At 38.3% G+C, this 26,189-nt stretch overlaps 1 protein-coding gene across 1 annotated transcript; it reads left to right on the top strand.

Moving 5' to 3' along the window:
* Positions 1-717: 717 nt before the first annotated feature.
* LOC128735354 (uncharacterized) lies at positions 718-14,392 on the top strand. Its single transcript, XM_053829843.1, has 2 exons — positions 718-2,710; positions 14,241-14,392. The coding sequence occupies exons 1-2, from the start codon at positions 718-720 to the stop codon at positions 14,390-14,392; spliced, it is 2,145 nt and encodes a 714-aa protein (XP_053685818.1).
* The last annotated feature ends 11,797 nt before the right edge of the window (positions 14,393-26,189 follow it).

Here is a 26,189-nt window from a genome sequence, read left to right as displayed (position 1 = left end):
AAGCCACAGGTCAAATGTGCGCCTTCTGTTCCCGCTGATTGCTGTTACGCGACTGCTTATTACCGTATCATCGCGTAACGCGACTGACTTTGAACTGTACGCGCGACAATTGAACTGCACTTGGATTCTCGGCGGCTCTAAACCAAAAGCAAAATCCATCCAAGTTGCGTTCCGATCCAACGATCGCGTCCAAGTCCCTTTAAACTGCGAAACAACCGCGAGAGAAAGAGCAGCATTCCGATCCGAGAGAACCACTGCGCTTTTACAGAGCAGAGCCCGCGGAGAGTAGTACACAACCATCATCGATCGCCATCATCAGCCGCCCCGGCGCACGGATCGATGACGGTCGTCGTACAATGGTAAGCCGCCCGCCTTCGATGTGCACTGCCAGGCCCAGCACTATTTGGTCGCGAACTTGAACTCACGACGCGTGCAGCACAAGCACCAAGAACGAAGAAATGGTAATGCGCGCTGGCTGAGCGCGAAGAGTACCGGTTTGGGGCTGCGTGAGAAACTGTTTATATGCACTTTGGTTGCATTTCGCGAAACGGAATGTGCGGAGGAGAGTGATCGTGGCAAACGATCGCGACTCGCGTCGCGAGCGGCAGAAAAAGAGAGAGGGAGAGAGAGCGAATCGCAGCCGGGCGGCTACGCAAACGCGACGAGATGCGCGCTAGCGTTCGTGATTCTGGACCCTGCACTCGGTGTCAGTCAGTTATGGCTTGTCGGCCGAAATGGTCGGCGCTGATGCTGGCGGTAACGATTGTTACGCTCAGCTTAGCGAGCTTAGTGAATCGGTGTTCTGGCGCAAGTAGCAGCAGCGGCGAGCTCGACGATCTGAACGCGGAGGAAAGCAGAAATTATCGCGAGTTATTGAATATTCCGAAATTTGGTGACCGGTTGGCGCCTCGCAATAGGCCCCACGTTGAGGAAGCCGGCAGTAGTGGTTCCGTGATCGCGAGTGCTGTCGGACCCTCGCTGGCCGGGGGTGCTAGCAGCAGCGGAGGCAAATTTCGGCGACAGCCAGCTCCCGGGAACGTCCATCCCGGGGTGAGTCATCGGAATGCGGGAAGATTTGGCACTGTTAGTGTTCTGAGCGGTGGTGCAAGCAATCAGGAAGAGCTGCACACACTGGTGAATGCGAATGATATCAAGCGCAGTGATGTGATGGTTACTAGTGTTACTCAAAATTTGGAGGATCCGAATGTTAACAGTGACTACTATGCGGTATCCGATGATGAACAGGACGACGAAGCCGGTCCCGAACACGAGGATGACGAGGAAGGTGAAGATGAAGATGGTGAAGAGATTGACATCGAAGAAGAACAAAAGCACGACGAAGATTTGACAGTGCAAGGCCGAAGTGCTACAAATAGTGACGAGCAACAACAGCATTTGCTGCTCGAAAGTGATAGTATTAAGGATAACAGCTTGGCACTGCTGGTCGGCCAGCAGAATGCCAGCAGCAGTAGTGGTGCGAATGCGTCCTCGGCGCAAGCACATCGACTAGAAATGTCTACCGAATTTTTCGTAGTGCCATCGACAGCGGCTCCCGCTGCGTCCCGTTCGACAACTTTGCGTCCTGGCGGAGTAATCTTAGCCGCTCGTACTCCAACGAGCCACCACAACAGCAACAGCAATACTCACAAGCTGAACGTCACACCGCCAACCGTAGTTTCGACCAGTTATCCGAGCGGCCTGCGGAAAGAACCCTGGGTAGTGCCGGTTTTGGTACTGGCCTCACTGTCGATGATCATGATGGCAGCCTTTGAAATTTTTGTCCTTTGCAAGGCCTGGCGAACGTCTCCCAGTCGCCGGCATTTGTTTCTTGGCCAGATGCTACTTTTGGGATTGTTTTCCTGCTCGGGACTAGCCGCGGTTCTGACTGTCAATCCAACCGTACTTTCCTGTGCGACTATGCGTTTCGGAGCCGGCGTTGCCTTCGCTCTTGTATTTGCTTCTTTGCTGGTGAAATGTGTTTTTCTTATCAGCCTCAATGGTGGAGTTTATCTTCCGGCTCCGTACCAAGGGCTGCTTCTTCTGTTTGCCGTGCTTATTCAAGTGGCCGTAGGGGCACAATGGCTTTTGACGGATCCACCGATCGTTGATCAGGTTCCAATATCCAACGGTGGCACTGCCATTTCCAGCCGATACTATCTGCTGCTGACAGCAGGCGAATTGTCCCATGTAAACCCCACCATCCCGCTGTGTCACACGTCCTTCTCCGAGTTGCTCCTATCTCTGATTTACGTTGTGTTTCTGATTGCGTTCGTCGCCATTCTGGCGATCAAATCGCGCGGCATTCGGGACAACTATCGCGAGGCAACGTACATCGGTCTGGCCGTGGGAGGCATCATTCCGATCTGGTTGGGCTGGACCCTGTGCGGACTGGCCGTGGCCGACCGGCACCGGGACGCGTGTTTAGCCTTCGGACTCGTTGCCACCGCTTCGACTGTGTTTCTGGTAATGTTCATGCCCAAGGGCCGTCAGCTGGCCGCCATGGGCAAGGAAGGCCTGTACGTGGAAGATCGCGAGGAACGCTTCAGTTCGTTGAGCCGTGCCGGATCCGGATATTCGCCATCGTTTTTCCACTTCAAGCCCATCAAGTACGGGGTGATGGGTGCCTCACCGACGCTGCAGACCACCAACGGAACGGTGGTCGGAACTACGACCACTTCCAAGCATCAGGCCGTTGCGACGCTGGGAGGAGGTAAGTGCTTTTTTTTTGTTGTTGTCTTCGTTGTTGTTATAAATCGTACTCTCGACGTAGTGTAAATACGGGTGCGTGTGTGTAGCAGTGAACTTATTGGTAGGTTAATTGATTCGTCAAACTTCTAGAAACTGTTAGCTATAACCGTGAAGCACAGTGAAGCAGTTGCTTACACTAGAACGAACACTCGACCTCGGAAATTGAAGAAAATATTATGCAACGAACTTTACTGGTAACTGATACCTTCCTAGGAGAACACACTCGAAACACAAAAATATTTGCATATGTCTGGTTCAACATTAGTTTGTAAGTTTTTTTTCGAGCTTTCATTCATTCACACCCGCAAAAAAAACAAAAGCAGTGCAAAGCAACTTGTTCTATTTGCTAACGGAGAAATGTTATCTTTTCAAAAGAACGTGATGTTATGCTGCACCTAAAAGATCTAATAAACATACAAGCCTCTTTTAGGCATATATCCTTACAGTTTGGTGATAATTGGGTTATGAAAAAGCACGTAATGCAAAATAGCTGTTATAACATGCATATTTGCTGCTGAGGTTTTGCTTTTGAGCAAGTGCAATATGATAAAACCTGTTTTTTACTCTCTCTGGGCTCTGATTAATTCGAATTGCTTGAGTTGAACAAACTTTTGCAAGTTACAAAATTAGTTGATAAAGCAGTGTTCTAGCTTCCCTGACAGATTGAGGCAGTATTAAAATTTCGGTTCAATCGAAATGTGATAAAACTTCACTCCCGATCCAATTAAATTTTATCTGTAAATTTTTATGCCACGATCATTTTACAGATAGAAATTGTTTAAGTAAAATTCGAACAAAACTGAATAGGGGTCGTAAATAAATACTTAAAAAGTTATACTGAATGAAGCCGACATTTTGACAAACAAATTTAAAAGAAATCTAAAGTCTGTTGGTGATTCTATTGAAGAAGGACCCTACTCTGGAAAGTTGATAAAATCAAATTTTATTGTTCTACATTTTCGGGAGGATTATAGCTTCAGAAATGATGTCTTAATAGGATTTTTCGATATCTGATCTCGTTGAAAAGTGTATCTCAGAATGTAGTGGACCGAATCAGCTGAAATCCCAAGCAACTATGTAGCAACTATGTGAGTTTTATTGTACTTCTATGGCGGTTTTCATGACCAATTTTGGTCTTAAATGCCATCATAAGAGTGTAGAAAAACCAAAATTGTTACTTGGCATTTTTTTTCAGCAAGTAAAAATGAATTACAATGGACTCTCGGAAAAGTCAATCGAAATGGGATTGGGCCATTTCACTTTTCGGAATTATTAACTTCTCTGAGGGGGTCAATCCCGGCGTAGTGGTTAGCATTCACGCCTCTCACGCCGAGGGCCCGGGTTCAAATCCCAACCCCGCAGAAGTCACGAATGACATAAGCTGTTGGACGATTTTCGAAAATTCCATTGTTCGAATTTCCATTTCTGTTTCGTGCTAGAAGCTTTAATTCAACTCGAAGACTCATTTTTCGAGTTTTTCAGACTGTAGAGCCCACAGATAATTGATTTTATAAAAAGAAATTTGACTCATATCCTACAAATTATTTTTTTGCCCCCCGATTTTTCAAGCCAATTTCCAAGGGGGGGTGACAAAAATTTTAAATATGATTTGCAATGGCCTTATTAATATTTAATTTTTATTACTTCAAAAAACTTTTCATCAAAGCGATAAAAATTCGTAATACAAGATGGCGCTTGTAATACCTGGCACTGGATTCAGATAGGAGTTCCTCAAGGAAGCAAGATGGGCCTTTTGCTATTTTTTATTTTTTTCAATGATTTAGATAACTTAAAGCTCCGTATTCCGTTCTACAATTTTTTTCAAAAATCAAAGGATTTCCTACCTGCGTCGAACATCACTAAGAGAATCAGCTGGTCATTCGGATACATGAATTTATGAGCCGTGTTTCTAACCATTTACACATGGACCAACTTCGTGTTTTGCCTTGGCCTTTATAGTTAGGTCAAGCATATAAGGGGGCATAGTACTTTTTCAATTAAAAAAAAAATTGATTTTTTTTATTGTTTATATCCAAAGATTAACGAATAAAAATTTCAACGCCGTTTCTTAAAGTCGGTACCATAAATACCACAGTTCGCTTACTTTTTGTTTCTGCTTAAAAGCTTATAAAATTATTTAGTCTTTGACCCATCCTTTTTCTGATATTGCAATTTATATATTTTCTAGGATCGTTTAAAGTCAATTTTTCAATCAATCAATCAATCAATCTAATGTCCACTCAGCCGGTTTGATCCTGGTGTTTGTTAGGGCTAATCCCAAACACACATCTTGTCCGTATTAATATTTACTGTACAACACCAAAATAATAGTTACATGCATATCTATACCTATAAAAATGGATTTCTGTCTGTCTGTCTGTCTGTCCGTATGTTCCTTATAGAATCGAAAACTACTGAAAATTTGCATATAGGGGTTTTTGGGACCAGGGAAGGTTCTTATGATGGTTGGAAACTCCTCCCCCCACTAAGAGGGGGGGGGGGGTCTCCTATACAAATGAAACACAAATTTCTGCATAACTCGAGAACTAATGAAACAAATGGAACAAAATTTTACATGTGGGTGTTTTTGGAGACAAGAATTTTTTCTATAGTGAATTGAAACCCCTCCCTACTTTAGGAGGGGGGGGGGCTCCCATACAAATAAAATACAAATTTCCTCATAACTCCAGAACTAATCAAGCAAATGGAACTAAATTTAGCATGTGGGGGTTTTGGAGGCAGGAATTTTTTTAATGATAATTTGAGACTCCTCACCCCTGTGGTAGGACTCTCATACAAATAAAACGGAATTTTTTGCGTAATTGAAAAACTAATCGAACTCGAAAAATTTTAGACTCTTTCATAAAACATTAATCAATAACAAGAATACCAAAAACTATCAATAGTAACTTTAGTTAATTCAGCGCGAGACGGTCACAGGCCACGAGTGTTGCCGGCAACCTGCCGTCGGAAGCGCCTGGCACTGCGGGGGCAGCCCCCCGATGAGATCACCTCTATCTAGGTTTATTTATTTTCCTAGATCTACTGACCTCTATTACTTTCCTTCAGAAGGGTCACCCCTGCGAAATGGTACTTTCTATGAAAAGATTTTCCGTGAAATGGTACATCCCGCGTAAGGTTTTCCGCAAAATGGTATTCGGCGAAATGGTTGGTAATGATGGCGAATATTTAAATGCTATCCGCCTTATTTTATCAGGCTAAGCAATGAGAGGAGTTGTTTTCTACTTCACTGTGAGGAAAATTTGTATATTAAAACACCCATGAACCACCCAGAAACTTGCAAAACTCAAGATTGTGACAAAGGTCATCCGAGACTCACGATTTATGTACAACACAGTTTAATTTGTGGCAATACGAAGTTTGTCGGGTCAGCTAATACAAAATAAATATCGGCCAGGCCCACTGAGCAACATTTACTGCAGAGATAATTTCTTAAAATCTATCAAGATCAAACATTATTTGAACAATGATACATTTCCAAATCTACAGGGCAAGAGAACACGGGGACAACAGTACCATCCGTTCCTGCATTTTTGTATAATTACTAGCTGACCCGACAAACTTCGTATTGCCACAAATTAAACTGTGTTCCCAAGTAGCACACGTTGTCACAATTGAGTCGCAGCGGCTGATATGCGACAAATTTAAATGTAAAACTTCGGTTACAGTAACCTAAAATATAACAGTTGTGTAACCGAAATAGCGCAACTTATGTAACTAAACAAGTCCACCAAATCGGCCGGAACAGGTGCAGCAGCAATTCCAGTAATACTATCGGGAGCAGTTTCATCAGCGAAAACTGAGGCGAAGAATTTCGCAAACATCTCGCAGGAGTCAGAGATTGAGTTCGACTCAACGTCGTCGTAATACACGTTGGAAGGGATAGAGGAACATTTCCTTTTAGAGTTGACAAAGTTCCAGAATTTTTTCGGCTGCTTCCGAAAATCGGACTGCACACGCAGTACATACAATTTGTATAATGAAGCATTCAGACGGCGGTATTTATCACTGGCAAGCTTAAAATTGCGTCGAGTCAAAGCAAGTTAATCATAGAAGGTTACATTTCAGTTACATTCTAGTTGCACGTAACCTTAGCCTTCGACCTGGTTACGCTATCGGTTACGGCAACCAATAATAAATCTGTTGTGGTCACTTATTTCTAATGTCGTCATTTCTAAGTTACACTGTAACCTATTTTCATTGCCGGTTTCGTTTCGATGTAACTTGATCGTTTTGACGTTTGAGAATAATCAAAATTTGTTTATTTAATACCAATGCCTGTGCGGAGAAAATTCCAAGTACCATCAATTAAGTAAATAAACGCATTTACAAGAGCATTTTACAACCCGTGTACTAATTGTTTATCTTTACCATAAGCAAAATTCTTGAGATCTAGTTTTTGCTTAATCCGTTGTGTTTACAAGGAACAGTGAACAAGCTCTTGCGAAAATGTTACTAGCCGACTATTTTTGACTTCGTAACTGCTCGTAACGGAAAATTAACTGTTTTGCGACCAGCAAGTTGATGACAGTTTGGAAAAAGGTTTCATTTGTGTCACTTGATAACTAATTGGTAACTCGTAACTGTAAGGTGACTATTTTGCGATGACCAAGTTGTTGACAGTTCGAAAAAAAGGTTTCAATTTGGTAATTTGGTAACTACCTGGTAACTTTTTGAGATTTTTGTCACTAGAAAACTAAAAAGTAACTATTTTTAATTTTATGTAACCTAACTCGTTACAAGTATCCTAAATGTAACTGCTGTGCAACCTTTTTGTATTTTTTTATTATTATGATTAGTTACAAGTGCTACTTGGGTTGTACATAAATCACGAATCACGGATGATCTTCGTCAAAATTTGCAAGTTTCTGAAAGTTCAACCTTAGATGATTAATTTTGGCAGCTACGTAACTATGAAAGCATGGGTAGTTTAATATACAAATTTGGTTCCATTTGCTTGATTAGTTCTCGAGTTATGCAGAAATTTGTGTTTCATTTGTATGGGAGCCCCCCTCCTCTTAAGAGGAGAGGAGTCTCCAACTATCGTAAGAACCTTTCCCGGCCCCAAAAACTACTGCATGCAAATTTTCACGCCGATCGGTTTAGTAGTTATCGATTCTATTAGGAACATACCGACAGACAGACAGATAGAAATCCATTTTTATAAGTACATATAGATAATTGTAAACGTCAATGCTAATAAAAGTTAAGTGATTTTCCGGACTCTCGTGGATGAACTTATGTCATTAACCACAAGCCAAGCTGTAATAGGCCAAGTTTATTTCGGTCCAACCTTATTTCGGTCTCTGAAAATAGCCAAACTCACCAACTACCAAAATCATTTTAATACATGTATGTATGTATTAATTTTCAAAATAAGTTAACCAAACTTGAGAAATAATCAAATGAATGAATTAATAAGAGAGCAGATACTTGAATCATCCATGCGATACCAAATGCAGCCATCCTCCTACTAAGTATATAATCTTCATTCAAATTTACCAATGCTATTTTATGAACTACAGGAGATCACTACTACTGAGAGATTTCATCGACCGATACATATCACTTTTCGATTTGAATTCACAAATTTGCTCTAGTTCCTCTCGAAATTTTCAAATAGTTCTTTGCCTTTTCAAATAACAATTACCTACCATTAGAAAATTTTCACCAAAAATTGATTTCTATCACGCTTGCAGTCACAGCCTGCTATCGAAACGTTTAAAGTAAATTTTTCGACTAGAAACCTGACTTTTATACTTGAATATCCGCAATTTTCGCCATGCGTTCGAGTTTTGAAAAAAAGTATGGCTTAAAGACGAGATAATTTAATATGCTTTCATGCCGTTTTGAAATTTTTCATTTCGGAAAAGCTCGATCCCGAGCGCCAATCCATGGTACCGCAATTCATGTTTTTTCGAATGTTCACATTCCGGCATCCGCAGGAGAGGGGGAAAAGATTCCCATATGAATGCAAAATTGTAATTATTAGTATAAAATGCAATGTTTAGAATGCAAAACAAAACCGAATCGATTCGCCTTTGGCGTTATCGAGAATAAATGTTTGAAATAAGGCAAAAACTATGGTGTAAAAAATAGTATGCCTCTTTAGATTTAGTCCATCAATGCGCAAAGTTGCATCCATTGTTCCAATACACAAGGTTCAAGTTTCAATTCTTACAAAAGGTGGAGTATTTGGAAAGGATAAAAATTTTAACAAATATTTATCGCAAGCTGTTTGTCCTACATATTGGAAATGATCTGTTATGTTTTCGGTCTTTCGGTGGTGTTCCTGACACAACCGCGTAGAACTACGTTAGGTGGGTTATTACGAAGAAACCTTAAATAAAGAAAAATTTTCACACCATGTTTAGTCATGTATGGCGCAAAATAGTAAATAATAGTGCTAAAAAATTGTAGCGAAAAGTCCCTCAAGCACCCAGTTAATAACAAAATTCTGGGAAAAAAACTAAATCTTCAAAATAATATGTTAATGGCATTAATAAGAGCCATTTCTTGATCTGGCTTCACGTTTGTCCGCACTTGCAATTATCGAAAAGCAAGCTTGTCGTGCAGACACCATTTAATTCTACTCTTTGTCATCTGAACATATTTGCTCTTGTCTGCTCTCTCAGTCCGCGGCTGCAACCGTCACGAGGCACGAAAATTGATTTACATTAGCCAGTCGTCCATGACTGTCATATGTCGCCTGTTTGCAGCGCCATGTAGCAAGCAAAAAGCCTGAGCCTCTTAGTTGGCCTCCAGAGGTCCGACACTGGTCAATTAAGCCGGACGTTGCATGCTCGAGTCTCGACTGGGAGAGGCTGACAGAGTCAATAGAATTGTAGCACTAGCCCTACAATTGTTCTGCATTCTTACAGCCGCGAAATCTGTCGTATAACAGCAGAAGATCAAGTTTCCAAATCGGAATGTAGTATCTAGAATTTGCTTTGATTTGTGGCTGCATCTTTTATGAATTGAATGGTATATGCGAACTATCAAAATTCGTTCTAGATTGGAAGAGCTATTTAGCGTTCAAAATCTTTCATTCTTTCGTGACGTTTGCTTCAATCCAAATTTTGGATTGACGCCCTGCGGTCAGACGTACTTCTACGTCAAAATGCAATAAGCAGTGTTGTGCCGAATACATCGAGGTATAACCTCGCGTCTCCACTGATCAACAAGGCTTCTTTCGAGGCAGATCGACAACCACTAGTTTGGCTCAGTGCAAAGCATTAAAACAGACTAAACATATGAAGATGGTGCTCAAGTTGATACCATCTACACAGACATTAAAGCTGCATTTGATCGAATCGAAAACCAGATTCTGGTAGAAAAAATTGCTCACTTCGTCAACATATGGAAACATATGGATATGTTTCATATGGATTCATCAGCTTAGCAAGTGTATCTCAAGGAAGCAACCTCGGGCCTCTTCTTTATTCTTTGTTTTTAAATGATGTCTGTTTTATTATATGATCTTAAACTATTTCTTGCGAAATGATTCACAGTGGATTAGATTGTACTATACTGCAAAGATACCTTGATGATCTTTTGAATCTGTTACACCCTTAATATACCCAAATGGTATGTGAACACGTCCACGTGGTAGAAAACAATAGATTGTATGATCTCAAGAGTATCAATTTGGGACGACTTGTGTCTCTGCTGAACTATCACAAGTCCTTCAGAGATCAATACTTACTAATGACGAACAGAAATTTGGCTATTATTAGACGAATTGGAAAAAGGAGTTCCCTGATCCATTCGAACTTCCTCCTTACATGGAGCGTTGTTCTTTGCTCAACAAGGTAACGCTTGCTTGATGCTCCTAACCTTCTTGCACAACTTAACTACAATGTCCCCACTAGGATGTTTGACGCTTATGATCCTACTGACTCTGGCAGCACCTTTCAGCCGAGAGTCGACCATACGACAACTGGTTTGTTAGATCAGCATCGTACCCCGAAGTTAAATGGGTGGTGTACTAGACGAACTCGCCGATAACAAAAACGAAGGAACATGGGATTACCATACTGGGACGGCACAACGGATCTAGTCCGTTCTAACCGAATGCGCCGCTTTGGTCAGCTTAAAAGGTTTTAACTCGCCTGGTTTCGAAATACCATCTGGCGTTCCACAGTGGTCCAAAAGGGCGAAAAGCGGAACTTTTTTCCTAGTGTCTTTTGCTTTCATTTTATCATTTATGGTCTTCAGTATGTTTGTTCGTATGAATATTCCCCTTAATCTAAAACTGTCAGATAATAGTCATTGCTTACCATAATGAAAATAAAATGATGAACCATAATGAAATTGTGTTAGGAAATATAGACATTGTTTCTTCGGCAAAGTTGTAAATATTGTAAAAACAAGCAACTTTGCTGGAGAAATAAAATTTCTAACTTTATCGAGTGCTGAACTATAGAGCATATTCTTTGAAATTTCTTTTACATTCTTAATTTTTGTTAGTTGCATTTTACAAGAGTACAATGTTCCAGCTATTAAAACAGAAGACCGCAAATCTCTGGGACCTTTACTTTCTAAGTTATCATATATTCAAGCTTTAAATTTCCGTAGCTTCACGAGCCTTTCGGGTAAAATGGGGCAAGTGGATTTATGGAATCAGCGCTTCATCTTAAAGCTTAAGTCGAGTACTATAAACTTGTATGGGTTCCGCTTGTCCCCAACCACCCAAATGAGAGTATGGCAAACATATGCTTTATGGGTCTCGCGTTCGCTAAAGGCTCAATACACGTCCATTTTTTTGTGTTAGTAGATAGACACATGGTTTCTTCGGCAAAGTTATGGAAAATATAAAGGTAAACAATTTTGCTACAGAAATGACATTTCTATTTCTATCGAGTACAGAGCTATAGAGCATTTTCCTTGAAAATTCTTTAAAAATTAGTTTTTCATACTTAGCTTATGTTGATTCCATTTTACAGGAATATATGGTTCTAAGCGATTATTGAAGGACTCAAAATACACGTTTTTGCAGAAGATTGCAAATCTCTAGGACCTTTCCTTACAAAGTTATCGCTTTTGGCTCCTGAAGTTAGGAAAAGCAAAGCTTACATAAGCGATAACTTTGTAAGGAAAGGTCCTAGAGATTTGCAACCTTCTGCAAAAACATGTGTTTTGAGTCTTTCAATAATCGCCTGGAACCTTCTACTCTTGTAAAATGCAACCAACATAGGCTAAATGTAAAAAACTTCTTTTTAAATAATTTCCAAAGAAAATGCTCTACAGCTCTGCACTCGATAGAGAATGAAATGTCATTGCTTTAGCAAAATTGTTTACCTTTATATTTTCTATAACTTTGCCGAAGAAACCATGTGTCTATCTACTAACACAAAGAAAAATGGACGTGTAGCGAGCCATTAGCGAACGCGAAACAGTTAAAACGTATGCTGAAAGTACGGCAAGCAGGTGGTTAGGGACAAGCGGAATCTGTACCAGTTTATAGTACTCGACTTAAGATTTAATATGAAGCACTGATTTCATAAATCCGCTTACCCCATTTTACTTCATGGGCTCGTGAAGCTACGGAAATTTAAAGCTTGAATTTGCGATAACTCAGCAAGTAAAGGTCCAAGAAGAAAAACGTCTATTTTAAGACCTTCGATAGTAGCCAAGTATGCAAAACCAATTTTTAAAGAAGTTTTAAAGAATATGCCCTATAGTTCAACACTCGATAAAGATAGAAATTTTATTTCTCCAGCAAAGTTGCTTGTTTTTATAATATTTACAACTTTGCCGAAGAAACTATGTCTATATTTCCTAACACAAAAAAGTTATTTTTTTATTTTCATTATAGTAAGCAATGACTAATTTTTGACAGTTTTAAATTAAGGGGAATATTCATACGAACAAAAGTTCTGAAGACCATAAAGGGTAAAATGAAAACAAAAGACACTAGGAAAAAAGTACCACTTTTCGCCATTTTGGATTACAGTGCGTTCCCCAAGGTAGTCATCGGAGCCCTATACTAATTGTTCTATTCGTTAACAAGTTACTCTGCCCTATGGGCTCCTGAAATTTAGTCTAGAATGACGTTTTGCGCTCTCAAAGACAATATTGACTATCTTTTATGATGGTCAGTAGTCAATTTAGTTTTGCCAAGCCAATGCAATGGCTGTTTATTGAATTTTATTTCACACCATATTGTCATAAATGACATCGGAAAATTCAAAGCTCTACCTCAAGGATATGCAGCTGTTATTTTAGATATTTTCGCAATGGCTTATGCAATTCGGTAAGTTCTAGCGTGGATTAGACCACAAGCATGGTAAAGCGAAATCTTACTAATTATCAAAGAGAGGACTTGAACTTTCTGTTTTTGTTGTCGAATCTGCAGAATAATTCGACAATTAAAAATGGAATGTCTTCGAAAAGTGTCTTCACAACACGTAATTTTATATGATGCTAAAATGGTACAAGACAAACAGTGAAAATTACGTGCTGGAAAATCTCCAAATCCAATCTTCCAAATACACCAAAACTACGATCAATTGAGGACCACTATAAAATAGGAGGTTTACAAACATCTTATCCGAATTCTATTAACCGAATTCAGAGAAAATCCGGTTAAGCATTTTATCGTTGTTTCAAAATCCTTTCTCATGCTAAACAGTTACAGTGACTCACGACCCAATCAATAACTCGGAAATATTTTAAGAACTGAAGACTTCACCCGAAATCATTTTTTTATACAGGCAGCCCCCAATGTCGAAGGAATAGAAGAAACGAAGATTGATATTCTGTCGAAACGTAAAGTGCTTTTGCCACGAGATTAACATTATCATCCTTGAACTGCTAACAACATTCAATTCTTCAAAGCGCGTTGGAAACGAAAAAAAATCAACTCTTTAGTATCGGCTCACGGCATATCAACGCCCTTCTGTGCTGATTTTCATCCTTTTAAAAGCTAATATGCTTATCTCAATAATATTATCGGCTTTCGCGAGGGCTTTGCCGAAACCTACCGCAAGTTGGCCGGGTTCTGCAAGGTGGCCAGGCTTCGCACAGATGGGCGGGCACGTTTCGCTGGCTGGAACGGCACCACTTCGCTAGAATAACAAATTAATGCGCAAACCTTAGAAGCTCTTATTTGTCTTCGCACACCGGCCGGCAGCGGCACCGATGCGACGCTCGGCCAAGGGGCCGAGCCGGGCGAGATGCGGTGGAACAAGTTCCAGTTTGCTCTCTTATCGTGCGATTCTGCGGATTGACTTTTCGCGCCGCACAGCACCGCGCGTCCGCTATTGGGAGATTTAAATATACCGATCCAAGCATAGGATTGAATCAATTAATCTTGGAAACCCTAAGCAGAGTGGCAACCGGGCTTCAATTGGCCGACGGTTTGTTTCAACTTGATAAGAACCCAAGCAAGTTGGCAACGAGAAGGATCGTTGGAGGGCCCACTATGATGAATTTGGCTTAATTGCGACTGAGTGGATCTACCCTCAAAGCTTGTTTCATGCGGACTCCTTCGGAGCCGAAGGAGGTTCAACAAACTTCCAAATCTCGGGCCGACCGAAGCACGTTCGATCGATCGATCGACGAAGTCTTCTTCTATTTAGATCAACCGCCCGATCGATTCGCCCTGAAGAAGCCTTTCTAAACCGGAGCAATCAGCTAAATGCGGGAAGAGCCAGCCAGCACTTGCGGGGACTAATAAAATCAGCCACGAATTATAGCAGATACCAATTATCATAATAAGTACATATTAGCCACCATTTCATTGCGGTTTCGCTGCGCACCCTAGCGCGGGAGTTTGTCCGCCGACCGACCGACCGACCGACCGGTGAACAGGACCGTTGTCTGCAGAAGTTACAGTACACTCCGAGGGGTTTCCGATCGTCAGCAAACATTCTTCGTTTGTTCTGATTTTTGCACTTTGCAGATCGGTGGAACCGTGCTCGGTGCCTCAATTCGTGAAATAACGGTGACTATCTGAAAACAGATTTGTACTTTGATTTTGAGATATTCTAGAATGGAATGATATTGGAGGTATTTGTTATTGAATTACCGAACCGTCATCTTCAAAGAAAATTTTACTTCTTTTATAATTTTGACAAACATTCAAAAAACGAACCACTCTCTCACGTTCCGAGTTCTTGGCGAAAACATTTTCCCGACAAAAATCACCCGAGCAGCCTAACGCCCCAAGGGGAATCCCGATGGGCGTTGGGCCAGCCAAGCCAAGCGCAAATTTCCCGGCACATTTCGTTCAGCCTTTGCTCACCTTCTTCACTGTAATTTAGAATCAATACAATCATTTTCGATTAAACTGTATGCCTGTTTCGGTTCTTGCACTCTCGATCTCTAAATAAACCAGATTCGAGCAAGCTACAAGCTTGCTGGGGTGGAGAAGGTGGACCAGTGGCAAGGGGGGATGGGTTGCGGAGCAGCAGATTCACATCCACTCGATCTTCCTAAGCAAAAAAAACGCAAACGGGGAAAAGAAATACGGAGCGAAAAGTCGTCGAACCAATTCAGGACGGGAGGAGGATCGCGCGCAGAATTGTACCTGTTATTTTCTTGCCATAATTTTCCAAATTTAATTATACACCAATGGTGACGGCGACGGCGTCGATGACGAGGATGTTTGCTTGCGCCAGGATCTTTGCCGCGCTCCGATCGGCCCGAACCGATTGAACACAAGGTAGGTTGTCTAATGAAATCGTAAATTTCGAATTTCGAACCTCTCGAGACCTTCTGTTTCGCGAAATCATCTCTGGCACTACCTTCAACAGGAGCCGCTTTGATTATCTTGCGACTGTTAAAGTTTGCATAAATTAATAAAGTTCAAAGTCACCTCACTGCGTGGTTTATAAGGGAGAAAAACAACCAACATTGGACGGTGTAATAATTAAAGATTGAAAAGAAATGCACCCCGGTATTCGTATCGTAATTGGCACGAAATTTTTCGAATTATTTCAACATCGATGCGTCTTCCACTCTCCGGTTGGATGCTTTCCTTGGCGCTTTACATTCAAGTCTCGAGCTTCGATCGAACCGACATGTGGATCGATTTCCCAAATTCATATGGTTCCCGAAAGCGGGGGGTGACGCCCGGCTGGGGGAAGCAAAAGCGAGCACTGACTGATTCAGCAGCAGATGGGGCAATGGATGATGGTCGGTAATTCATTTGCATGTTGTTGTACTATTTTCTTTTTTCTGATTTTTCGGGATCAGTGCGTGTTCTGCCGCGGGTTGACCCGCTTACAGAGTTCGAAGTCCGATTTCGAAGATGTTAATTATTCCACCTGTTTTTTAATGGGGGCCAGGAGGGTGAGCTTTTGACTTTGTTTTTCACGGATTTATGCATTCTTGTTGATGAAACAACAATTTTTATTACTGCAGTCATTGACGTCTGCCTTAGTCGCTTCTCAAACACAATCATTGGGGAAATTATGCTCATATTTGCACGCAACGTAAATGTCGCAAAAATGTTTGCCCCTAATTCTTTGTGCTTTGGTGGAGCACAAGAACAGATGCGGTATGTTCTCGTGAGTTCCTTGGTTGATGCTTTAGTTAACTCTGGGGCACACTGGAGCAAATTTAAAGTCATTAATTATAAAAACTGGACTTAATCAAATCATATAATTTAATTATTTTAAAATTAAAGTTTCAATTGATTAGTTTCCAACGATGAGGGCTGTTTGAGTACAATTCGACATTTGTTGCAATCCATGATAGATAAACCGGATGCCTCACCCTAACTAGCGTAGTAGTAAGAATACAGTTCAAAATAATCAGAAATAATAGAGAAAAAACTTAAGATTGCTTTCTTTCATGGAAACCTTACATTTTGCTACCATTATGGACCATTTAAAGTCTTTTGTTTCCTTAGGTTTTCATTTTTCCATCCAACAAATAATAAATCTATCTACCTGAAAGGAAAATGATAATAATGCAATGTTTGTTACATAAATACACATTACTTTTGCTGCGCTTGGCAAACTCCTACATCCTTGGCAATTGCTGGTGCCTTGCCATGTAGACTGAAACCTTTACAATTATGTCCGGTTTTTTTTAAATTATTGACACTCAAGCAAACTAATTTTCTGGCGCAATCTTCAATGAAAGAGAGAGTTAAAATATTAAACAACAACAAACAATACCGCAAAGAAATTCGTTCCCCCTACGTATCTCAGCAACAAAAGACCCTAAATACTTTCCACTATCGCATTTGATTGCATTTATTAGCGATGAAAATGTTACAAAAAGCTGTTGCTTTTATTGACAAACTGTCTGAAAATGATATAATTTTATACAATCTGCACACGCGTACGTACATTCCATACCTGCCATTTAGCTAGGCGAAGAATAAGTGCCTTATTTAAGTCACCTGATGGTGTAAAAAAACCATTGTTACACCATCAATCAACTCCAGTTTATTGATGCACGCATAAAAAAGATGAGGGAGTGTAATGTTAAAAAATTATTGGTTGTACGGTGATTGTAGGTTGTAATGTTATCATAGAGACTATCTCACAGATAGCAATAAGTTTTTATGAGTAACGATATTTTGTTGATTACGAATCAACACTTCGGCTTTCATTACTTTTCCCGTAGGAATTTAGCCTTCAAAGTACTACAGAAATTAAAAGTGATCCATTTCAAGAAAATGGCCTCTCATGCAAACGCTACCATTAGTAACCATCATAAACAAGGTTCCAGAATCGAATCTAAAAGAAATGGGGACGCATGGCCGCTCTTATAACAAAATAGTTCCATTTCCGCTAGCAATTGATGAAGTCCGATGGGCTATTGATTTCGTCTGAAGTTTTTTGAGCGTCTTACTGGAAAGCGAAGATTGAAATTAAAGAAAAACTTTTTCGCGATTGAATTCCACTGTTAATTTTAATCACGATAGTGATGTACGCATTTCGCCTAGGACCTGCAGGCTTTCCCAAGCAACAATGTGAGTTTTATTGTACTCTTATGGTGGTCTTCAAGGCCAATTTTGGTCTTAAATGCCATCATAAGAGTGTAATAAAACCCAAATTGTTACTTGGTTTATCAGTCTTCAAACATGGCTTTATACGATAAATATTCTGTTGGCATTTTCATGTAAATATGATTTTCGGTATATGGCTATCTAGGGTTGGCTCGAAGAGAGTTCAACGTTCGAGCACTTTTTGATAACGTGACGAATATGGGCTAGTAGTGAGTGGCCAAAAAACAAATGGCCGAATAACGCAAATCGGGAACGTTTTCCTGAAGAACCCTTTTTAGCTGCGATAATATGACATTAAGTCATTCGTGCCTCGGCCATTAGATATATTATGCCATTTGTTATTTTGGTCATACGTAGGTAATCCGACAAATATTGTCTTTCAAGGCGTTTTATCATACGTAGGTTATCGGCGTAAACCAGAGATTTCACTTGGCTCCATTAAAATAGTCCAACGACGTTAAATCGCATGACGGATCCATTACGCGTATTTTTTGATCGCCGGATGTTTCAATAATTCAGTTGTTGCATGGGACGCCGTCTTGTTGAAATCACAAATACTCCACATTAATGGCATTCAATTGTGTTGAAAAAGTCGGAGCCCCAAGGCCTCCATTTGGCTACGTGCCTGCTCTCAAGAAATTTTCAGCGGTAAAGCAGAATTTAGTTCGAAGAAAACACAATGAGGGGCGTGAGTAATGCAGTGAGAGTCCAGGCTTAAAGTCATTTGACATTGAATGGCCTTAACTCTACTGAGATTAGAACCCAGGGCCATTCGCTCGGCAAGTCAACTCGGTAACCTTGGGAAAACTGTGCCGTTCTTAGACCATATTGTTGAGATTTCAGGCAGGGATGGTACGTCACTTTGATTCAATTTACCAGTACCATCTCAGCCAGGCAAAATTTGAAAAAAGTTATGGGGCATTTGTAGAATTAGTTATTACCTACAATATTGCTGAACGAAATTAAGCATTATCTTTTGTATTTAGGGTGCTACAATGTTGCTACCCCGTTGGTAGCCAAGTGATTACCAACGGACTAGCAGTCACATATCATTATAAATACAAGAGATACAGTCTAACTTTGTTCAGCAAAATTGTAGATAATAACTAGTTCTACAAACATCCCATACTCAAATTATTCATGTTTTGCTTGGTTGAGATGGCACTGTCAAATGAGTCAAAATTGAATCAAAGTGATTGAACCATCGCTAACCGCAGGGAGTCATTCCAGAATTTAGATTCTGGTTATCGTCATAAAAATATGAGAGATTTTCAATGCTAATGCTAATATTCATAATGCTGCCCATTATGAATGGATTTTGATGATTTGGATACCGATCGATTCATAATAGATGTAGCAAGGTTTTCATTATATTTGCATAGTTTGAGCATTACTAGGACTAATCATGTACTATGTATAGATATGATTCTTCAATCATCTATGAACTCGCCTCTTTGAATATTTATATAATAGACAGCACACAATTCGACTCTACGATCCACAGGGCCTGAAAAGGAGTAAGTGTCTGATGCCAAGAAAGATTAATTGGATAAACTGGAAAATTTCGATATATAAACCAAAAATATATTGGGTTGTTCAATGGCATGTGAGCCAAGCCTGCAAGTCGTAGGCGAAATACGTATTTGTCAAGAATAATATACTTAGTAGAATTGTATTGGAAAGCTTTCTTTTCAATTTGATTTCAGGTTTTGTATTCTACTTAAAGGCTCCAAAAACTTCAGTCAAATTTTAATTTGCCCATAGACAAGAGGCTTCATTATGCACCTCGAGCCAGTACCACAATTACTGTGTCCTGACTAGAAGCTTTATTGTTGGCAATGTGAAGTACAGCACAATAAGGAAAGGATGTTTTGGAGCGGCCTGAGAATAAATCCATGATAAAGTCACCTGACATCGATTGGCTAGATTCTACTAAGATTCGAATCTGCGACCACTTGTATGTTAAAGCAAACCCACACAGTGGGACAAAGTGTTAAAAATGCGATCATTTACTTTTGCTTAATAAGTCGGTAGTTCTTCGAGGGAGGTGTCTTTGAAGAAGTTTATTGATAAAACATAGCGCATTTCCGCATTACATATTAGGTAGACCGACACGCAACTTTTTATTGCTTTCAGTATTCAGTACGTTTAATTACACATTTTCTCTGAAGACTGTTTATCGTGAATTTAATAAGTATTTCATAGCTTTTAACTTGAAAAAAATACACACCATTAAATTTTTTTTCAAGTTCGGGTAACTTTGGGCACACAAAACAACAATTACTATATCCTGTTCTATATTTTCAAGACAACAACAAAAAAACTTCCTTAACAATATTCCGAAGGACCCTCGGATAAAATCAATAGAATATCCCAAGTAACAATTCTAAAACCATCTGGTTTTATTTGAATTTTAGAAAGGTTCTATTGCGGTATGAGTCATTTTCATGGTGCAATGCTATGTCAAGACGACACAAGTAAAAAATTACCTATAACGAGCTATAAAACCATATCAAAACTATTAATAAGCAAATTTATTGTAGTTGCTCATATTTCCACGATAAAACTGGTTGGTTGCGACGTATCTCTTATAAACTTACTACAAGTGGGGCGTAGCAATACTATATGGCGCGCCGATCAAAGTTGAAGTTATTGCGGTTGCTTGTCAAACCTTGTTGCGTGTGAAAAAGACACCAACAAAGTGTCGAAACGTCGGGAAAACATCAAATTTCAGTCTTGATAAATTTCTCCGAAGACTGCCCTGCCAAATATTAACAGTTCGTTAACTTGAAAATGTATCCGTGAGGAGAAAAGATATAGTTTTACTGTCAGATCATGCTGATCAATTTGGTTTGCAGCGGCCGTAGTAAAATATCCCATAGTATAATTAATAAATTTTAGCAGTTTACATTGGTTTGCAGTGCATGCACATAAAATTTTCTCGTGCATATTGACATGATAAGTGGATAAAATCGAAATTATGCAATTTTAGAAAACTGGTCATTTTAACAAAACAAATATATTTAGTTAGTCAATCTCAATTTCTAGCAAAATCAATTTAGTTGCTTCCTATGACAGAAAAACCGAGTGATAATAACTTTCAGTCTGCAAAACGCTTTGTTTTGATAAATTTTTCTTTGCGAGCTGAATCAAAATACTAGAATATGGCAATACGGCCTCGCATAAAAAATGATTTCGGTGTTGAACTCTAATATTCTTCATATTGGCAGCACTGAATTTGATTGGTCATGGTGTTACCGTTTTAATAGCTCTATATAACTAACAAAATTATTTTTGGGTTTGACAAGCAACCGCGATAAGATCAATTTCGATTGGTGCGCCATGTTGTATTAATACGCCACACCGTGAGATGAAACCCAAATCTAGGTGAACAAAAGTAATTATGCTAAAACCGTTAGTCCTAGGTATATAGTATCTTCGAAGTAAATTTGTTAATTTAACTTCCTCATTTTTTAGTGTATATGACATTAGGGTGACCATCGTAGTAAGCGAGTGCAAAACATAAACTATTTTTATAGCTTAAGATAGCTGAATAAAATGTTCAGCAAAGTTAAAGAACATTAAATTTTCAGTAACTTTGCTAAAGAATGAAAGTTATATCTATTATGGTTGATGGACTGGAGCTATTTAAAGTTTTTTGGTCGGGGTGGACCTCAAAAATTTGTTTTTCCTTTATCTTTCTTTCCTTTATCTGCTTTCGTGTTTATTTCTCACAAATCATGACTTCTGAGCACTTTAACATGCATGAAAAACGCACATTTTGTTTGAATCAAGTTGCTATCTGCTTCGGTTTTTTTTGTTGCTACAGGCATTTTTTGTAAAAAATAAACTTTTTTCAAATGTCAATAACATAAAAACTGCTCTAAAGCAGCAAATCAAATTTTATATAGATTTATATTTTACTTCAATATTCAGTACAGTCTAGCAAAAAAGTGCTAACCAGGACCGAAGTGATCTCTATTAATTTCGGAGGCCAATATATTACTAAGCATCTATACAAAATTTGATTTGCTGCTTTTGAGCAGTTTTTATGTTATTGACATTTGAAAAACGCATATATTTTTTTTTTACAAAAAATGCCTGTAGCTTCGGAACCGAAGCAAATAGCAAATTGATTCCTTCAAACAAAATGTGTGTTTTCCATGTATGTGAAAGTGTTGAGAAGGCATGATTTGTGAGAAATAAACATGAAAGGAGATATAAAGATAAAACGAACTTTTTAGGTCCACCCCGATTAAAGAACTTTATATAGCTCTAGCTGATTAACCATAAGAGATATAATTTTTATTTCTTAAGCAAAGTTACTGAAAATTTAATGTTCTTTAACTTTGCTGAACATTTTATTCAGCTATCTTAAGCCATAAAAAAGTTAATGTTTTGTACTATGATGGTCACCCTAATGTCATATATAACAAAAGATGAGGAAGTTAAAATAACAAATTTATTCCGCAGATACTATATACCTAGGACTAACGGTTTTAGCTCAATTACTTTTGTCTATCTAGATTTGAGTTTCATTCCACGGTGCGCCACACGTATGGTAAGTTTATAGGAGACGTGGTGCAGCCAATTAGTTTTATCGTGGTAATATACGCAACCACATTGCGTATTGCGTAATGCCAAAATGAAACCAGTGGTCATGATTAATACCGCAATAAAACCCATATAAAATTCGAGTAAAACCAAGTGGCTTCAGTAAAACTTCAGTGGCTTTAATTTCCTTAAATTAAAGGAAATTTAATTTAGTTCATGATTTTACTTGAAAAATTGGAAATTGTTTGTTTCAAAACGCTATATCTGGAGAACGAGACGGAACACCTCGTGGTTTTGAGTGATTCAAATGTAAAAAAGCCTAAGGAACACGATGGTGTTGAAATTTTTGAGATCAAATTATACTCATTAAGAGAAAAATACAAATTAAGTTTTCAGATGGAAAATAAAAGCATTTGGCAGCACTGCCGCAAAAAAAATAATATTTTTGTCGGTTTCCTCAGATGATTTCCCATGAAAATGTAGAACAAAGTTTTTTTTCTAAATTGAATATTTACGAAGATATAAGCAAAAGAAAATAAGCGAATTTGACGAAAATGATGCTTTTTCTAATAAATTTTGGCACCCCCAAAAATCGAGGGAAAGTCCAATCGGCACCAAACTTGGGATTTTTGCTTCTTGACCCAAAACGAAAAATCTGGTCGAGTTTGGTGAAAATCCGAGAAGGTCGATTACAAGTTTGTACTTTTTCTCGGTCACTTGACGTGGAATGGCCCCTACGCCTACACTAAAAAAAGCATTTTAAAAATTAAATCTCAGAAATTGATGAAATTTTTTTTTAAGATAGATAAGGTTCATTCCATGACAAGTGACCGAGAAAAAGTTCAAACGTGTAATCGACCTTCACGGATTTGAAACAAATTTCGCCAGATCGTTCGTTCTCGGTCAGAAAGTAAAAATGCAAAATTTGGTACGGATCGAACATTCCCTCGAATAATGGGAGCACCTCCATTTTTAAGGAAAATACCCGATTTTGTCAAAACCTCTTTTTTTCTTTTGCTTATATCTCCGGAAATATTAAGTTTAGAAAGACACTATTTTCATATTTTCTAAGTAAATCATCCAAGCAATTCGAAAAAGATCTTATTTTTGAGCACCAGTGCTGTTAAACATTTTAAAACTCAATTTTAAAACTAAACTTACATTATTCTCTCAATGAAAACAATTTTATCTCAAAATTTTTAACTTCATCGTGTTCCGCTGATTTTTTTACATGAGGATCATTCATCGCCCCGAGGTATTCTTTGCCGATCCCGAGATACAGCGTTTTAAAGCAAGCAATTCCCCATTTTTAATGTAAAACTAAGAGCAAAATAACTTTTTTTGAATTCGCTACGCAATGTAAAAATACTTTAGCATATCAGAAAAGCATTTATACAGTATATAAAAAGGTTTTTCTTAACAGTGTTGGCAACTTTTCAGTTTCCCGCATGATTAGTTACATTAATTAAGGGGAATATTAGTCCCCTAGCAACGGTAAACGCAATAAACAAAAAAGGTAAGAGCTCATGTCTATTAGCGAGATGAAAAACAGTTTACAAGACTGTGATAAAACAACTAATATATTTTATATTATAACTAATATATTTATTTAGTATATTTTACGCCTTTTTGAAGAAACATTTCCTCATCTAGTGCTATACATCAAACGAAAAACTGAAAAGCTGGCAAAACTTTCAAGAAAAACTATATATTGTATAAATGCGAGAATCACTGCTTAAAAAAAATTATTTTGCTTATAGTTTTACATAAAAAATAGGGTATTGCTTGATTTAAAACGCTGCATCTCGGGATCGGTAAAGAATACCTCGGGGCGATGAGTGATTCTTATGTAAAAAAATCTGCGAAATACGATCAAGTTGAAATTCTTGAGTTAAAATTGTCTTTACTGAAAGAAAAATGTAAATTTAGTTTTCAAATTGAGTTTAAAAATATTTGGCAGCACTGGTGCTCAAAAATAATATCTTTTTCGAATTCCTTGGGTGATTTCGTTTAAAAATGTGAGAATAGTGTCTTTCTAAACTCAATACTTCCGGAGATATCCGGTTTTGACAAAAAGGGGTATTTTCCTAAAAATGGAGGTGCTTCGATTAATCGAGGGAATGTCCGATCGGCACCAAATTTTCTATTTTTGCTTTCTGACCGAAAACGAGCAATTTGGCGAAATTTGGGTCAAATTCGCGAAGGTCGATTACACGGGGCTCGGACACTTCGCGTAGAATGACCCATAATTATGTGGCCTATAAATCTTCCATATATCGCAAGATGGTCAAACTGAAGGGAAAAAAGTTTTCCTAACAAAAACTTTTTTAAGTGCTTACCGGGACAAAGAGATATTTCAGTATTTCCAAAATTATAGCACCTACAAAAAAATGATGTAGAAGTGACTTTTAGAAAATTTACTGAATTTTCATAAAAAAATACTGAAAAAAATCAAAATTATTTCCTGCGCTGAAATAAAAGCATTTAAAAATTTAATAAATTAAAAATAGATTTTCAAAAAACGCCATCTCAGAAATTGAAGAAATTTTTTTTAAAGATAGATAATTGTATGGCCTACAAATCTTCTATACACTGCCAAATGGTCAAATTGAAGAAAAAAAAAATTCCTAACAAAAACTTTTCATATAGGGTAGTTGATCCAGTAGTTGTGGTAGTACCAATAGTTGCGCTACTATTCATTATTAATGCATATTTTCGTCACCGTAGCATTTTAGATAAAACAATTACAGGTTTTTAGAAGTATTGGTAGTTAGACTACACCATTTAAAATTAAAGCATTATTTGCTAAAATGCCAATTTTCCAAAATCTAACGCGCAGTTGGAGCGCACAACTATAGGCGCTCATCTATAGTTTTGCTACGATGTTTTTTCACTTAGCAACCTAGCAATGTATATGGAATAACACAATTAAAGGAACATCAAACTTAATTAAGCAAACATTAGCGCAACTGTTGGTACAATATAATTGAATCGGAAAATTCATTTTTTCTTTATAAAGCTTCTCGTACAACGAAAGCAATTGTCTTGCCTTGTGACAAATACCTTGTATTTGATAAATTTATATCCCACAAGCATTAATTGAAGCATATACCTCAATAAACAAGCAAAATGAAGGTATATTGTGCTTAGTGGCGCAACTAATGGATCATCTACCCTACACACTGAAAAAAAGATATAAACAGCTATAAGTTTTTGTTAGAAAAACTTTTTTCTCTTAAGTAGGACCATTTTGTAATGTACGGAGGAATTGTAGGCCACATAATTATCTACCTTTCAAAAAAATTTCATCAATTTCTTAGATGGCGTTTTTCGGGAAATCGATTTTTTATTTTTGAAATGCTTTTTTTTCCAGTGTAGGAAATAATTTGTATTTTTTAAATATTTTTGTATGAAAATTCAAAATATTTTTTAAAAGTCACTCATACAGCATTTTTTTTTGTAGGTGCTATAGTTTTCGAGTTATATTTGTTTAGGCCATTGCAAATAATATTTAAAGTTTTTGTCACCCCCCCCCCCCCCCCCTTTGAAATTGGCTTGAAAAATCGGGAGGCAAAAAAATAATTTGTAGGATATGAGTCAAATTTCTTTTTATAAAATCAATTGTCTGTGGGCTCTACAGTCTGAAAAACTCGAAAAATGAGTCTCCGAGTTAAATTAACACTTCTAGCACGAAACAGAAATGGAAATTCGAACAATGGAATTTCCGAAAATCGTCCAAAAAAATTTTCCTTCGTTTTTGTCTTTTTTCGTATATTTTTGCATAGAAAATAATAACGCATATATTATAAGCAAGAATAGATTCGGTTTTCACGTTTAAACCTTAAATAAAATTTCTTAAAATCCATGTATTTTTTTGCTCGATTAAAAAATTCACTTT

This window comes from Sabethes cyaneus, chromosome 2, assembly GCF_943734655.1.
Source record: "Sabethes cyaneus chromosome 2, idSabCyanKW18_F2, whole genome shotgun sequence".
NCBI classification, from domain to species: domain Eukaryota; kingdom Metazoa; phylum Arthropoda; class Insecta; order Diptera; family Culicidae; genus Sabethes; species Sabethes cyaneus.
This window is presented reverse-complemented; position numbering and strand designations above follow the sequence as displayed.

What these genes read in the sequence shown, in the direction of transcription:
- LOC128735354 (XM_053829843.1), top strand. Translation starts at nt 718, where the DNA reads ATGGCTTGTCGGCCGAAATGGTCGGCGCTGATGCTGGCGGTAACGATT. An exon ending in CGTTGCGACGCTGGGAGGAG is followed by an intron (nt 2,711 to 14,240) that starts GTAAGTGCTTTT and finishes CTACCCTCAAAG; the next exon opens with CTTGTTTCATGCGGACTCCT.